The sequence below is a fragment of the Coregonus clupeaformis genome, unplaced genomic scaffold (assembly GCF_020615455.1).
Source record: "Coregonus clupeaformis isolate EN_2021a unplaced genomic scaffold, ASM2061545v1 scaf2241, whole genome shotgun sequence".
Taxonomy (NCBI): Eukaryota; Metazoa; Chordata; class Actinopteri; order Salmoniformes; family Salmonidae; genus Coregonus; species Coregonus clupeaformis.
This window is the reverse complement of record NW_025535695.1, coordinates 10,479-27,960: the sequence shown is the minus strand read 5'-3', so window position 1 is coordinate 27,960 and position 17,482 is coordinate 10,479. Positions and strand designations below refer to the sequence as shown.

At 42.1% G+C, this 17,482-nt stretch overlaps 1 protein-coding gene across 5 annotated transcripts; it reads right to left on the bottom strand.

Annotated features, from left to right (window-relative positions):
• Positions 1-76: 76 nt before the first annotated feature.
• On the bottom strand, positions 77-4,161 carry LOC121563092. Of its 5 annotated transcripts, XR_006660042.1 has the most exons (8): positions 3,575-4,161; positions 3,353-3,409; positions 1,649-1,824; positions 1,188-1,231; positions 871-948; positions 660-725; positions 482-547; positions 274-313 (listed from the first exon to the last, which is right to left on the bottom strand). XR_006660042.1 is itself a non-coding variant. In XM_045219303.1 (6 exons), exons 1-6 carry the CDS (start codon positions 3,627-3,629, stop codon positions 200-202), a joined length of 423 nt encoding a protein of 140 aa, XP_045075238.1. In that variant the 5' UTR covers positions 3,630-4,161; the 3' UTR covers positions 77-199. The 5 variants fall into 5 exon arrangements, 3 of the variants coding, with proteins under 3 accessions (XP_045075238.1, XP_045075236.1, XP_045075237.1); XR_006660043.1 differs by lacking the exon at positions 3,353-3,409; XM_045219303.1 differs by lacking the exons at positions 1,649-1,824; positions 3,353-3,409 and having other exon boundaries at positions 77-313.
• Positions 4,162-17,482: the final 13,321 nt, after the last annotated feature.

Genomic DNA, 17,482 nt, shown 5'->3' with positions numbered 1-17,482 from the left:
TTTGTCCAATAATCTGCATGGTTACCTGTGTGTTTAACACTGCCAGCTCTCTCACCAGCATCCGTCCAGCATGGGTAAGGTAATAAGTTGGCTGCAGTGTTACAGACTATTACAAAAATAGGGAATATGTTTACAGAAATGTATTTTCATATTGTTCTACAGAAAGCATCATGTTTATGTTTAAGTTACATAAACCAGTCTAAAGACCAAAGAGTATCAGAATGGATGGACTTACAGAGCTGGGAACCCACAGAGGACCAGACCAAGGGATTAAAGCCAGACAGGTCCGCTGCCCAACCTCCTCATCCACATACTAAGGAACAAGACAGGATCAAATTAAAAGTCAGTTTGAATGATAGACAGGTAGCCTATAGGTCTGACAGACTGCTATAGGGAGGATCACAAGAGGAGGCTACTGCATGATAGATTCTGAGACACTACACAGGTCTGTGTTGAAAGGTTAAGGAAACATCTGAGGTACCTGCATATGAATGGCTACCTGTTCATTTTGAGAGGACAGTTCATTCCATACCATCCTCCTAGCTATCTGTGAGAAAATGAGGGAACGAACATCAAAGTATTTCACTACCGTAGTGGATACTGAAGGTAATCCTGCCTATTAGATCAGATGAGCTTTGTCCAATAATCTGCATGGTTACCTGCGTGTTTAACACTGCCAGCTCTCTCAGCAGCATCCTCCCAGCATGGGTAAGGTAATATGTTGGCTGCAGTTATAAAAAATAGGGAATATGTTTACAGAAATGTATTTCCATATTGTTCTTCAGAAAACGTCATGTTTATGTTTAAAGTACATAAACCAGTTTTAAGACCAGAGAGAAGACCAAAGAGTATCAGAATGGATGGACTTACAGAGCTGGGAACCCACAGAGGTCCAGACCAAGGGATTAAAGCCAGACAGGGCCGGTGCCCAACCTCCTCAACCACATACTAAGGAAGAAAATCAGGATCAATTTATGAGTCAGTAAAATGACAGTTTGAATGACAGATTGTTATTGAACCAATCCTGCTAATGAAGCAGTATTGTTATAGCCTGGGTGCCAGTCTGTTTCAGCTCTCTGTCCACTCCTTATGGGATTGTGATGCCAATATCATATTGCCACGATGGAATTGGCAAGAGAGCAGAAAGACTGGCACCCAAGCTATTGATAGGCCTGCAGCATTCTTACCTGAACAAGGACTGGGTCCTCCTGGTCCAGGGTGGGCTCATTATCTTTATGAAAAACAATAAAGGATTGTTTTCTCTAAGTTTAAGAAATACTAGCTACAAGACACCAGACATCTGTCCATGTAGTTAGGCTGATCATATATTTACTTGTGTTTTATATTGTATGACATCAAATGTATTTATGTGTCTGCATAATGTACCAACATGTTCAATTAAACCTAAAGCAAAGGTTTGGTTTCAAAGGAGCAAGTTTGTTTGTTGTTGTTAATCTAGGGCTACACTGTAAAAAATGTCATCACCATGATTGCTACCTAAATGACACCCTATTCCCTATTTAGTGCACTACTTTTGACCAGCGCCTTTTAACCATAGAACTATGGGTCCTGGTCAAAATAAGAAATAGGGTATTGGGTGGCATTTGGGACTATTACTATTTAGACATTGTCAAATATGTAAACTTACCCTCCTCAACCGTGACAACACGGTCCACGCTCTCCACGGTGGCCAGTGCATCCTCACCGATACCGTAATATTTGCTATAAAAGTAGACTGCCGAACCGGACGCAAACAACAGGCCAGCTGCACTCAGAAGCGGCCTCTCGCGGAGGAATCTCAGCGGGGTCGCTGTCAACAAACGACTGAACATAGACCTACTCATTATCGCTCTACATACTGCAGTGATTTTGACTGAGTTCAAAACCATCTGACAATTCTTTCTTAGAATTACAGGGTTTTATAGGGACCATTAATACGTCAAATTCTTCCATAAGTCATGGTTGGCTATGTCACAATGGGACAAACATGTTTATCAAACTGATTAAAAAACACTCAACAGTGACATCAATTAAATTGAATTTTGAGCATGATTTGGGAGTTTATACAATTGTAAACTATGAAACCATTGTTTAGAGAACAGTAGGAGTATAACCATTTAGAAAATACTGTATCAATGGCTCTGAGTAGGAGTAGAAGGGACAGCGTCACAATGCGCTCGCCATGGTTCTGAAAAAGAACGTTGCTGCGTTCATCAGCTCTGTGATGTTCTAGGCGGAGACACTCACTGAACCACTCACTTTCACGTTCAAGGTGTCAAAGCGTTCAACCAACATGCATTGGACTAAAACATCATTCAAATAGTTACTAAAAAGCCTACAGATATGTTTTACATTATTATTTTAAATCTCCTGCATAAATCAGCTGAGATAGCCTACTCTTCTCATCTCTTCGCCCTCCTGCCCTGGTGGTTATATCTGAGCGTTTTGATAACTGATTGATTTTTTACATGCTGATTGTGTCATATTTATAATGTAGGCCTAGTAGCCCACGTTTCATGACATAACCCTAATCCTAAAATAGACTAAAATTGAAACCCTGGGCGAGCACACAAGCTCTGGCTGTACAGCCGGCAACAATAATACATCCAAAGAGGGTGGCTGTTAAGGAAAACCAGTACACCAACACAAATCTTCATTAGGAGATAAAAGTAATCAGAGGCTAAAAGAAAATGGCAGACAATAGAAATCGAATGCGTATGTTACGGCTGGTTAGTGTTTTAATTACGAAGGACTCCCACAAATCTATTGTCTCTCTAAAAAACTGTAGGCTGCATATTGGTGGTCAAAGTGGTCGAAACGGTGTAGTGATCCTCGCTAATACAGTGAGCCACATTACAATTCTGACCAAGTGGGTTAAGTCTGTTGGAGCGATGCGTAGGGTGTGTGCCTTTCACGCATGTAACCTGGGTTCGCTTCCCCGCCCCTTGTTTGCTACACTATTTTAGGAAAGGGACATCTTCATGACCAACAATCTTACTCTAAAAACGTTTGTGAAAAAAGTTTGGTCAGTCTGTGAAAGTTAGAAAAGGTTGGTTAGTCTGTGAAAGTTAGAAACTTCCAGCAGGAATTGACAGTCATCAGTCAAGGTGGTTGGATTATATAGCTACAGTGGTGCTATGGTTCCAAAAGTGCTGGTGATAAAATTAACATTACTGGCATACACATTTCAAAACAAAAGCCTATGATCAGGTATGGAGTTTTGGAAATGTTGTTAAACCCAACAGTCTATACTCTATAGCACAAAGTGTGATGTCCCCAATGATAAAATTGCATGTTACTCTAATTGTGAGATGTGTTACAGTTTACAATAGGCTACTTGGGTCTACTATACCTTCATCCTTTATTAAAGCATTCGGTTGCTAGCATTATCTCCACAAGCAAGGGTATCCTGGGGAAAGACACATCTTCTCCTCCCAGTAGACTAACTGAATCAAAGCCTCTAACATTACTCCTAGATAGCCATGTAAACACGAACCTCAGTGGCAGAGCTAAAGCTCATCTGAGATCTTGCATAGGCTGCTGTTTACCATAATCAGGACATTTTTTTACAAACCTTGGCGATACTTTCTTTGTTCTCGATTCGGAAGAAACTTGTCTCTTATGAACATCTGTGTGCAGTTGCAGGTGGAACTCCAAAAAACAGAATATTCAGAAAAATATTAAATCCACTTTTTGTATTGAGCGATAAATACCCCTTGCATATGTGTAGATCTTTCTTTTGGTCGCACTGTGGGAAGTGCTGTCATTAAGGCTACTTCTACAAGCGGCCGCAGCCGCTTCGCATAGAAACGACTAGTTACTGCAACGGTGTTGGGAAATGTGAGATGTGCACAGCTAAAATGCCGAGGACTTTGCAAAAGGTGGATTTAATATATTTTTTGTCGAATTTTCTCTAGTTTTTGGAGTATGCTACCTGTAACTGCACACAGACGTTTATAAGAGACACATTTCTTCCTAGGTTAGGGGTCTATAATTGTAAAATAAATGTGTTTGATTGAATAACTAGCCTAATCTAACTATCGTGGTCATACATCTGGACTCTTCATCATCATCATCAACACTTTGAATTACTAAGGAATATTCCTATAGCAACTGGTTGCTAGGGGAAACGAGACACTAGCATTATCCTCTTGTTGTGAGACTGAGAGGGAAGGATTGGAGAAGTGCACGAGGAGGGGTGGGAAGCAGAGAAGACGGAGCATGGTTGAAATTCCACCAAATGGATAAGAAGAGGCAGACAAAGTTTGACACATTTATGTTTTCAGTGGTTGACCGACACGAATGAACGAGTAAACCTTGTTTTAGCCTAGTGAAGTATCACAAATTAATACCTCAGTATTAATTATCCACTGCACGGAATCTCCATGAGGGCACAAGTCTGCATGACGATTTTCGCGTAAAGAGAGGCAGCGCGGGAGAGCTGACTTGTCGCCTGGCAGGTATGTTCTGCTATTTTGAATAAAGCTAGCCATACAGCTAATATAAGTTTTAGGCTATTATTAATTTCGTATAGCTAACTAAATAAATGAAGCTATCTAACAGCAATGCTGTTGTGGGCTTACACATGTAATAATTACAACCAGGAGCCTATAATGGAGGAAGTCAGCTTTTCAGTCAGTCCTATCATTTAAATTGAAAATAGGTTATTATAACACAAGGTAAACACACATTTACAATAATTGTTAGGTCTATGTTATTAGCCAAAAATGTACTGATACAAGTACAGAAACATTCATAGCCAGAGGCAACCTAGGCTACACTGCAATTAACACTATACTTATTATACACGCTATGTTCTACAGTGCTGATTCTAAGAACAGGGTTAATTCCCATAAAGTATTAGTATCTCTCAGAGGTGGGACAAAGTCATTGTTATGCAAGTCACAAGTAAGTCTCAAGTCTTTGCCCTCGAGTCCCGAGTCAAGTCAAGTCAAAGATGAGGCAAGTCCCAAGTCGAGTCAAAAGTCAAAGCCATCAAGTCTCAAGTCGAGTCCAAAGTCCTACCATTTTAGTTTCGAGTCATTTCAAGTCCTCTTACCACAGAAATAAAATGTATACAAATCATGTATGTCTGTAAGATTTGTATTTATTTAAACCTTTTATACAATAACATTAATCAAATACAGCAAAAAACATAACATTTAATTTTCACAAAAAAAATGCTTGTATTTGAACAGCATATTGCACTAGAACAATGCAGAGAGAGAGAGAGAGAGAGAGAGAGAGAGAGAGAGAGAGAGAGAGAGAGAGAGAGGAGAGAGCGAGAGAGAGAGAAAATGGTTTACGGGGAAGGACAAACACCAAAGCTCTGGAAGTAAAAACAGTGTGGGAACCTGCACTGCAAATGAACAGATCTTACTCCATGTGAAACTCCTACCACAGGAGAGAGAGAGCTGTGTGGACAGGTGATGAGCAGAGAGTGAGTGTGTGGTGCGCGCATGCGTGCTGTGGACAGGTGGAGGGAGGCCCCTATACTGCATTGCATTTGCAAAAGATCAAATTGGCCAAAAGTCTGTCAGTCATTTGTGCACGATGGGGGACGCAGAATGATGCCACCATGGCTGAAAACTCGCTCCACTGGAGCACTAGAAGCAGGCACTGCCAAGACTCGGATGGCTACTTGAAAGAGTGAAGGAAGAGTCTTACTGTTCAGTGCCCAGAACAAAAGGGCATTCTGTCCTTCTGCCATGTCAATGTAGTGACTTAGCTGTACTGCTGGTGGGGTCCCAACATCCCTTTTCTGCCTCTTATGGTATGCAGCAAACAGCCCTTCTCCTTCCATGTCCTCTAGTTCTTCTTCAGCAGGCACCGGCACAGGCTGCTCTGTCTCTGCAGCATCTTGCAGGATCAATTCTAAAAATAAAAATAAACGTGTCACAACAGCAGAAACAAAAGAGCCCTTATTTCTGATGTTGATGATACTGTTCAAGACTGAAATTTTTATTATTGTTAAAGTCAGATTAATATCACATTAGATCCTATATCAGATTAAGATCAAATTATTGTACGTTGCATTTAAGTTGCATTGCAAGTCAATAATATTTACCTTTAACTCGTTGTGCCACCTCTGCCTTGATGTCACGGTTGACCAGCACATGGGGCTCAATCCACAGCAGACAAAAGGCTGGATCCAAGGCAGCTGCTTTCAGGTAGACTGTGTCTGAAAAGGGGAGCAGTGATCCCTTCTTGAGACTGGGCCATTTTTTACATTAATGAAGATCCCAAGAAATCTTTTTTTCAGGGATGCCTGCAGACCTCTGACCAGGCCACTCAGGAAACGAACTTGAGGCTTCAGCTTCTCAAGATGGTGATTGAGGGACAAGATGGATGGAACAACTGCACTGATTGTAATGACTTTCTCCCCCTGTGTCAAATCAGTTGCTTCTCCGAACGGTTTTAAGATGTCCACCAACTCCTTCAGCAGATTCCACTCTCGTGGTGTGAATGACAGTTCTTTATGCCCGGCCTTCTCAAGAACTGCGCAGAGCTTTTGCTGATCACAATGAAGGACTGCTTTTACCTGCCGCAGTGTGGAATTCCACCTCGTGCTCACTGCAGCAGGGATGCCTCTGTGCTCCCCAAATTCACCATCGAAGATGTCTTTAAACGTTGTGCTTGTGTGGAGCAGGGAGCTAAGTTTTGATAACTTGGAGAGAGAAGGACATGCCGCTTTTGTTTCTTTCAAACCGTCTCCCACAACCAGCTGCAATGTGTGTGCAAAACACTGCAGGCGCTGTTTCTTTGCCATAGCAGCATCGACGGTTTGCTGGTCTTCTTGGGTTAAGTCATGCCATAGCTCAGGATCATCAAGATTATCTCCAGCATCTTCATCTTCCCTCCTGTTCGCTGGGGAAGCAGACTGTAAATGCCTTGCGCATGTTAGCAGCATTGTCCACTAATTATATAGTCCAATTTAGCTTTGATGTTGTATTCATCACATATTGCCTCAAATTGGTCACAGATTCGCTCTGCTGTGTGAGAGCCTTTGAAGCGGTTGCAGGCCAAGAGATTAGTCTTTAGCTGTACCCTCTCTGCATCTCGCTCCATCCAGTGCACAGTGACACCAAGGAATCCCCTCATCTTTCGATCAGACCAAATGTCCACAGTGACTGAAACATGGTCAGTGTTGCTCAATTGAGTTTTTAACTTTGACCGTCTCTCCTCAGCAAGGCTCTCTGTTTTTGTGGTCAGCGTTCGGCGACATACTGGGGTATACTTGCTGTCCAGCACAGCCAGAAAGTGACGAAAGCTCTTATTTTCCACAATAGACAGAGGGAAATTGCAATCAATAATCAAGTCAGACAGTATCGCATTGGAGATGGCCTTCTGCTGTGGGTGGGTCAGGCTGTAACGCCCTACACGAGTGTCAAGGAATTGTGAGATTGAAGGCTGTTGTGGTTCATCTACGATGATTTTGTTCATCTGGTATTCTTCATACCTGTAACAGAGAAGAATATGAAACAGATGTCAGAAAATCCTTTACAGCCACACATGTTGTATTTGGAAACTACTCTTTACTCATATCAATGTTGTTGTGTTAATATTCATTGCCTATTGTACACTACGGTTTACGATAATACATTTCAGTTTCAGTGTATGCAATATTAAGAATATTTTCACTGCTTCAAAATTCATAAGAAAGCCCTTTCCCTCAAGAAACTGAAGTCATATGCTTTATAGCAGTGGTTTTCAAAGTGGGGACGGGGACCCTTGGGTGCCGCGAGGGTTCTAGGGGGCCATGGCAAGTTGGCATGAAAAGTATAGAAAAACAAAATAATTGAATAAATTAAATAACTAAAGTAAACCAAATTAAACCAAAAATAAGCTAAACAATATTCCCATTAGTTAAGAACTGCACTATAATAATCTATTGCATCTCTGAACATTACTACTATAATCGTTATTATTTTATTATATACTGTATATATCCCAGTGGTGCGCTGCCTCACAGACCTACTGTAGACTACGGTAGCACTCTGTCCATGCGCTGTCTGCTGTTTGGGCATGATATGAAAAGGGAAGGCTAATGGTGGATCTACTGTGACTGTGTTATCATTTTCCTCTTTACAATGTATACGTCTTACTATGTTTCCTGTTGTACTTGGATGGGTTTAGGGATGCACCAACTACATCAGAGTTGTGAAAGGGGGGTGCATTCATTGTTTAATTGTGATATTTTGTCTTCAGCGACAGTTCTGCTTAGTTGTGATTAACCAAAATTACATAAACGACCTCAATGAGGCAGCACACCAGCAACTCTGAAACTGAATTCTAAAACGCTTAACGTGAAAAACGCTTAACGTTGCTTAATGTTAATATACTAAGACAGTAATATTATAAGACCAAACTCTGCAAATATCATATTAATAAAGCATACTATGTACAAAACATCAGATGAGCCCAGAATATGAACGCAAACACGTTTAATAACACGTTGCGTTTTCCTCCCATAGAAAACCATTATAAGAAAAGGCTTAACGTGTCTTATGTACTAAGACAGTGTTATTAAAAAGACCAAACTAAGTAAATATCATATCAATAAAGTATACTATGTACAAAACATCAGATGAGCCCAGAATACATAGTAGCCTACATAAGACATGTTAAGCCTTTTCTTATAATGGTTTTCTATGGGAGGAAAACACTTAACGTGTTGTTAAACGTGTTTGCGTTCATATTCTGGCCTCATCTGATGTTTTGTACATTTAGTATACTTTATTAATATGATATTTATAGTTTGGTCTTTTAATAATACTGTCTCAGTATATTAAGACACGTTAAGCCTTTTCTTATAATAGTTTTCTATGGGAGGAAAACGCAACGTGTTATTAAACGTGTTTGCGTTCATATTCTGGGCTCATCTGATGTTTTGTACATAGTATACTTTATTAATATGATATTTACAGAGTTTGGTCTTTTAATAACACTGTCTTAGTACATTAAAGAACGTTAAGCGTTTTTTCACGAAAGCGTTTTAGAATGTCCATATAATAGCAGTTCAAAAATCCATATTTTTGTAAGCATGAACCAGCAAGGGAGACGTGCGTTTGTCTCGTTGATACAGTAAATATGCAGCAGCTAGCTAGTAAGTTACGGTACATCCGATAAGGTGCGTAGCATTCGTTCAAAACTTACCTTTCTTTGTGCAACTTCAGGTGTCGAACAAAGTTGGACGTTGTGGCAGCTCCGTCTGTAATCTTCGATCCGCATGTTTTGCAGATTGCAACTCGTTTTTTGTCGACTACCTCGTAATTTTTATAGCCAAACCAAACTATCTTCGGTATCATTTTGACAACTGGCGCGTTGTTGCTTGATGTGCTTCATTGGTTGTCTTGCAATGTGCCTGCTTAGATGCTGTCGAATCAAAACAACGTGGGACTACAGTGATTGGATAACGTGGCAGGCAGCGCGCTCTCTGTATGCATACAGGTGGATGGTGCACATTTTTTTCACAGATGCAGATAAACGGAGAGCGGCGCGGCCGTGTGAAATTTTTTTCCCCCCAGTTTTCATGGGAAGTAGCAAGTCTTCTCGAGTCATAAGGCGCAAGTCCAAGTGAAGTCACGAGTCATTGATGTTAAAGTCCAAGTCGAGTTGCAAGTCTTTGTACATTTTGTCGAATCGAGTCTGAAGTCATCAAATTCATGACTCGAGTCTGACTCGAGTCCAAGTCACATGACTCGAGTCCACACCTCTGGTATCTCTGTCTCTATCACATACATGCATGGCCAAGGAAGATAGGTTGCATAAACAGATACAAATATAGAGCGATAAGGCGCAAGGGGAAGAGAATAAACAGTGAGAGGGAAAGAATTGGTGAGTACGCTCTGTCCTGCAAATGCCAGAGCACATCAGCGCCGGAGCTACATCTAGTTTGATGTAAGGAAGTAGCCTACTCGATTGCCTATCCAGGGGCCTTGTATGTGATCAGATCTGTTGAAGGTGGGGTTCGTGTGTGAATGTGAGTATGAAAGTGTGAGTATGTATAGCTGTAAGTATGAGAACGTATCAGTGTACCATACCCCGTTCAAAGGCACTTAAATATTTTGTCTTGCCCATTGACCCTCTGAATGGCACACATACACAATCCATGTCTCCAGGCTTTAACCTCTCCTCCCCTTCATCTACGCTGATTTGAAGTGGATTTAACAAGTGACATCAATAGGATAATAGCTTTCCCCTGGTCTGTCATGGAAAGAGCCATCAAAGATGGAGCAGAAAAAGATGGAAAATGAGAGACAGAAGTAGGAGAAGAACAAGAAGTTGGGACAAAGAGGCATCACAAAGATATGAAGTTTAAGAAAGCCCAGAAGGATTTCATAAAGGGAGAAATGGGTCAAGGTAGTCAGAAACAAGTATCTGGCTGCTTTTAAGAGTGAGAACGAGTGGGACAAACTTACACAGAAACGGATTAAAGCTGACTAGAAGAAACAGGAGGACCTCAAGACAAAGGAAGATATGAGAAAGGTGGAAACCAAAGAACACAAAGGCAGCCAGAAGAGAAGAGGCTGCAAGGGAAGAAAAAACCTATGATTGGTTTTGGAAAAACTGCAATGGTCCTGCAACAAGTGGAAAATAAATCTGTGTGTTTGTATGCGTGAGTAACTTCCATTTTAGTGTCCGGTTCCACTGTAACCCTTTAAGAACATTCAAAAACGTTTCCACAATAATTAGAAAATGGAGCTTGGCAGGAAAAAACAACAGATATAAAACCAGCTGTGTACAGTATCATTACATATTGGTTGAATGAGTCAATTGTGAAATAATGAATGACATTCACCAGACAAATTAGTCATTGGACACCATGAGTTTGTTTAGATTTTCCTTTACTGACATGACAAATTAAATACAAAGCAAGAAGTGGCGACGATTAAGACTTCAAGGTGTGGTCTAGTACTGTAGTGTGTTGCTGAAATTCCCTCCCCCTGAAGCTACTTCAAAAGGGCCTGTATATCCGACCTTCGCAAAACTGCAGTAACCGCCTGAACTGACCTTTGTTCGTAAGTACTGTAAATCAAATGCCGACTTCTCATAGTTGGTTCAAGTCCCAGGTTTGCTTAAAAACCTTAGTGTAGTCAACATGATTTTCCTGTGTTTTATATATATTCCACACTGAGGTTGGAATAACAGTGAAATTCTGAAAGATTACAATGCCGTTTTTAGTGTAAGAGCCATTTTAAAAGACGCCTGAAATGTCATTCTATGGTGGTGAGACGAAATGTTGGCCTGCCTGGTGACATCACACCTCCAAACCGCTGTCAATAACAGCTAGTTTTCCCCCCTCCCCACTCACACCACTCCCAGACAGTCCTATCAAAATTCTTGCTTGAGAAATGTCTCTTTGCTAAGAAGCTATTAGTTTCTTTTTGACCATTTTAATTTAAAATAAATCACAGTAAGGTACTTAATTGTTACCCAGAAACTATTTTAAATTGAGATAAAACAGCTGCATTGGACCTTTAAATGGGACTCTTCTTCTCTTACTCCCATATAGTCATCTTTAACTTTAGCTCTAATTTTAACCAAACTTTTTTGCATCTCCTATATGGACGAGGATATGGGCGACGCCATCCGGCCCTACGTGGTGCACCGCTGCCGCCAGAGCATTGCCTTCTCCCTGCAGACGGCATGGCTGCTCGGCGCCTACTCCTCCGACATGCACATCTCTACCCAGCGCCACTCGCACGGCACCAAGCTGCGCAAGCTAATCCTCTCAGACGAGCTAAAGCCCCACTCAGCTTCTAAAGGTGTGGGTCCCGCCGGTGCTGCGGACGCCAGCCCTGGGCTGCGGGACGTTGCCCACATTCGACACCACCAGCGGCACACCGTGGAGCCGCCCCCGGCCCCCGACAGCCAAATCATCCCCTGCCGATGCCTACCTCTCGCCTTCCAAGCGGACATATCAGCGATCCAAGTCGGACGCCACGCATTGCACAAGCCTGGGGAGTAGCCTCAGGAGAACAGCCAGCAACCCCAAGGTGGAAAGTGGCTACGATGAGGTGAGTACCTTTTTAACATATTTTGTCATACAAAAAGAGGGAAGGGAGAGTGGGATCAGAGTTGTAGAGTATAGAATGTCTTTGTACGTTTTTAATCTTTAATAGTAGGCCTGTTGCATACATGTTCTCTTTTATAGTCCCTATGGATGATAAAGCACAGGAAACCCTGAGTAACCTGAATACCAAGTTTTTTCTCCATCTGTGTGTCAGTAGTAAATGGTTGTCCTACAGAACACTGTGGGATTCAGCAAGGGAAACTTGGATCAGCCATGCTGGAGTGTGCTGAGTCAGCAATACCTTTTATTATTCGCAGGTGCAGCGTTTGCTTGCGACTTGCAGGCTCATCTTCCATGTCTCACAATAATATTACTTGTGCAAAAACTGTTCTGTCAAAATTGAACATTCTTTGGGAGCCCAGGAGTACGAGTTTTGGACATTGAAGAGCGTTATTCCAGCTCTTTCTATGGTCTAGCCAGACTACCCTCAGTCTAACTAATAAAGAAGGGGGTGGGGTTAGGTAGCATCTGTCCCACATCTCCAGAGTTCCCTCCCCTATTGTTTTGGGCGTGCAGTGTCCTCCCTCTCCTTTTTGGCTGGACTTCTCAGCCAGATTGCTCTGCAGCTGGTGTCAGAGTGAGGTTGAGGGTGGGTCCCTCTCGAATGGAGAGCTTGGTGAAAAAATTGGTCACTTTCTATCATTGCAGACATTAGATTGTTTAGAAGATGCTATTGTGAGCATGTTTGTGTTGGGGCAGGATTTGTGTCAGTGTTGACGAGCGGTATGGTTCTGGTGGAAGTTTTCTGCTTCCTCTTGTCTGGCCTTTCTCTCGGTCTCACTGATTGTCTGGCTTGCAACCTTCTGTCAGTCCTCTCTCTCTCTCAACAGGGGATCAGTTATTTTATGAGAAATCAAATTGGGTAGTTTTAGATGGGACAAGGTCCTGAACTATAGCAGAAAGATGGTCCCTCTCCCCTCGTTCAAAGCTTTCTTGGACTCTCCCAGGCATCTTGCTGTATTATGCATTTTCTCCCTACTACCAATGTTTCCTCTCACCTCTCTCTATTCTGTTTTTTGTGCTTGTTTTTGTCATCCTTTTTTAAAATCCTCTACCCATCCCTCTCTCAGCTAATCTCCTCTCCTTCTCTTTCGCTCTCCCTCACTCTGTTTTCCTCCCCTCCCTTCCCCACGTATGCCTGCATCAAACCTCCCTGCTGATGTTGTTGTGGCCAGTGATCCCTGTTTAATCTGTGTCTGTGCTGTGAAGAATCCTATAGGGCAGGTGGAGCACATTAACAATCCACAGAATGCAACCAACAGCCCAAAGGAGTTCAAGGGCACTTCGCTTTATTGACTTTGCTCTTTAGGATGTATTAGCAAAGATGGGCAGAAACTGCTTCTCCAATAGAAATCCCGATCACGCTTGTAGGTGATGTTTTGGCAACGTTAGCTGGCTAAGCTCATGTGCAGAAACACATCGTCGGGTTTAACGGTCGTGCAGGCCGTCAAATCAAAGCACATAGATTCAAGCTAGGCTTAAGCGGCGGAAACTGTCATTACTACAACCTCATGAAAGTGACAGGTTTTTATTTTCAACAAAAACAACTTTATATCAAAGTTTTTGTCAAATAAAAACCTGTCACTTTCATGAGGTTGTAGTAATGACAGTTTCCGCTACTTAAGCCTAGCTTGAATCTATGTGTTGCATTTAGATTTCGAGAAACTTAACAACTAAGAATACATTTTTCACTTCTCCCATTGACTTACCAAACCCTGGTCTGGTCTGCTGAGTCTGCTTCGCAAGCATTATGGGAAGTCTCGCGTGTTGCGCCTCTGGGTTTAGAAACTCTGTGGTATTAGTACACAGTGATCACTAGTTGGATGCCAAGCAGTCCATTTTGCTTTGATAATAAATACTGTACTGATAGTCCTTATTGATAAGGCTTCACACGCCATCTTGTTAGTCCTGGTTATTGGCCTAAGGACTGACCTGACTAATTTTGTTTTGATCTTTTTACTTGGCCTCTGGCTGGATTGCAACAGTGAGGAAAAACCAAGAGGTACCAATCACAGTGAAGAGGAAGAAGAATGCTGTGAAATATGTCCACAATTTTGAGCCGCGCTGTAATGTGAGTGGGACCACCCCCGCAGTGCAGATTGGGTGGGTGTTGCATTACAGCCCTTTTTGTTTACAGTCTGGGCTCAGCTGTCAGTGCCCAGGTATGCCCTCTCCGCCTCACTACTTCCCTCTTCCTGCCCACCTCGCGTCGTCTTGGCAACATAGCCGCCGGGCTGGGGCACTGTGGTGGATTCAGATAGCACCATTTTCCCCCCAGAGTGGGATTCAATGGAAACATACATGAGGGGTTTAACTACAGATGCAGCTGTCGCTTTACACAAATTATTTCTGTTTCTATATACACTACCGTTCAAAAGTTTGGGGTCACTTAGAAATGTCCTTGTTTTTGAAAGAAAAGCATTTTCTTTGTCAATTTTTAAAATAACATCAAATTGATCAGAAATACAGTGTAGACATTGTTAATGTTGTAGCTGGAAACGGCAGATTTTTAATGGAATGTCTACATAGGCGTACAGAGGCCAATTATCAGCAACCATCTGTCCTGTGTTCCAATGGCACGTTGTGTTTGCTAATCCAAGTTTATAATTTTAAAAGGCTAATTGATCATTAGAAAACCCTTTTGCAATTATGTTAGCACAGCTGAAAACTGTTGTGCTGATTTTAAAGGAGCAATAAAACTGGCCTTCTTGAGACTAGTTGAGGATCTGGAGCATCAGCAATTGTGGGTTCGATTACAGGCTCAAAATGGCCAGAAACAAACAACTTTTTTCTGAAACTCGTCAGTCTATTCTTGTTCTGAGAAATGAAGGCTATTCCATGCGAGAAATGCCAAGAAACTGAAGATCTTGTACAACGCTGTGTACTACTCCCTTCACAGAACAGCGCTCTAGCCAGAATAGAAAGCGCGTATTACACTGTATTTCTGATCAATTTGATGTTATTTTAATGGACAAAAACTTTGCTTTTCTTGTGAAAACAAGGACATTTCTAAGTGACCCCAAACTTTTGAACAGTAGTGTGTGTGTATATATATGTGTGTGTGTGTGTGTGTGTATATACAGTGGAGAGAACAAGTATTTGATACACTGCCGATTTTGCAGGTTTTCCTACTTACAAAGCATGTAGGATTTTTAAGTAATTCATTTGCATTTTATTGCATGACATAAGTATTTGATCACCTACCAACCAGTAAGAATTCCGGCTCTCACAGACCTGTTAGTTTTTTTCTTTAAGCCCTCCTGTTCTCCACCCATTACCTGTATTAACTGCACCCTGTTTGAACTCGTTACCTGTATAAAAAGACACCTGTCCACACACTCAATCAACAGACTCCAACCTCTCCACAATGGCCAAGACCAGAGAGCTGTGTAAGGACATCAGGGATAAAATTGTAAACCTGCACAAGGCTGGGATGGGCTACAGGACAATAGGCAAGCAGCTTGGTGAGAAGGCAACAACTGTTGGCCAATTATTAGAAAATGGAAGAAGTTCAAGATGACGGTCAATCACCTCGGTCTGGGGCTCCATGCAAGATCTCACCTCGTGGGGCATCAATGATCATGAGGAAGGTGAGGGATCAGCCCAGAACTACACGGCAGGACCTGGTCAATGACCTGAAGAGAGCTGGGACCACAGTCTCAAAGAAAACCATTAGTAACACACTACGCCGTCATTGATTAAAATCCTGCAGTGCACGCACGGTCCCCTCTGCTCAAGCCAGCGCATGTCCAGGCCCGTCTGAAGTTTGCCAATGACCATCTGGATGATCCAGAGGAGGAATGGGAGAAGGTCATGAGGTCTGATGAGACAAAAATAGAGCTTTTTTGGTCTAAACTCCACTCGCCGTGTTTGGAGGAAGAAGAAGGATGAGTTCAACCCCCAAGAACACCATCCCAACCGTGAAGCATGGAGGTGGAAACATCATTCTTTGGGAATGCTTTTCTGCAAAGGGGACAGGACGACTGCACCGTATTGAGGGAGGATGGATGGGGCCATGTATCGCGAGATCTTGGCCAACAACCTCCTTCCCTCAGTAAGAGTATTGAAGATAGTCGTGGCTGGGTCTTCCAGCATGACAACGACCCAAAACACACAGCCAGGGCAACTAAGGAGTGGCTCCGTAAGAAGCATCTCAAGGTCCTGGGTGGCCTAGCCAGTCTCCAGACCTGAACCCAATAGAAAATCTTTGGAGGGGAGCTGAAAGTCCGTATTGCCCAGCGACAGCCCCGAAACCTGAAGGATCTGGAGAAGGTCTGTATGGAGGAGTGGGCCAAAATCCCTGCTGCAGTGTGTGCAAACCTGGTCAAGACCTACAGGAAACGTATGATCTCTGTAATTGCAAACAAAGGTTTCTGTACCAAATATTAAGTTCTGCTTTTCTGATGTATCAAATACTTATGTCATGCAATAAAATGCAATGAATTACTTAAAAATCATACAATGTGATTTTCTGGATTTTTGTTTTAGATTCCGTCTCTCACAGTTGAAGTGTACCTATGATCAAAATTACAGACCTCTACAAAGCTTTGTAAGTAGGAAAACCTGCAAAATCGGCAGTGTATCAAATACTTGTTCTCCCCACTGTATATGTCAGAATTACATGGCCAGTATTGAATAGAGAGAATCCTAGCAAATTCTGAGCGTTTGAGAGACTGTTTACAACCGGAGTATGCAATATTGGTTTCATCAACACACCTGTATCAACTGCATGTCGGCCATTTGCGGTTACACGTGAGTGCCGGTGGAAAGTTTATCTGGATATAGGACATCTGACATGACAATGACATTAATACATGCTAATAGTTAACTAGCAGAACCAGCCACTCACTATGTTTTGAAATGGCTATCTAGTTAGTCTATAGGCAAAATCATTATTTTACCTACTGCAATGTCTCTCACCCCTTCTCTCCTCTGGCAACTGCCCACTTGAACACATGCAGGTGATGGACACACCATGACTTTTCCAAGATTTTCATTGCTGACCAAAAATTGGCTATAACTGGGTAAATAGCTCACTAACTAGCAATCAATATCAACATGTTCACGTGGAGCTAGTCTCGCTTTGATCTCAAAACACATCTTGCGACTGCATGATTGAAAGACCACTCGTGCCTGTAGGCCTACAATAACAGAGGACACTTTGATCAAATTCTGATTGGGGTAGTATAATTGTTGATTTTTGTGATTTTTGGCATGATTTATTATTATTTTTTACTTATCCATTCGGTCAAGCATCAATGTCGGGCCCAGCATTATTCACTTGAACATAAAGACGTTCGGTGGCAGGCAAATGCCTCAACATTGATTTGACTGCTGTAAAATCAGTTGTAGGTCTTTAGACTGACTTCCTTATCAGATAGGCTAGTACAGAGGAGCTATGCGTTG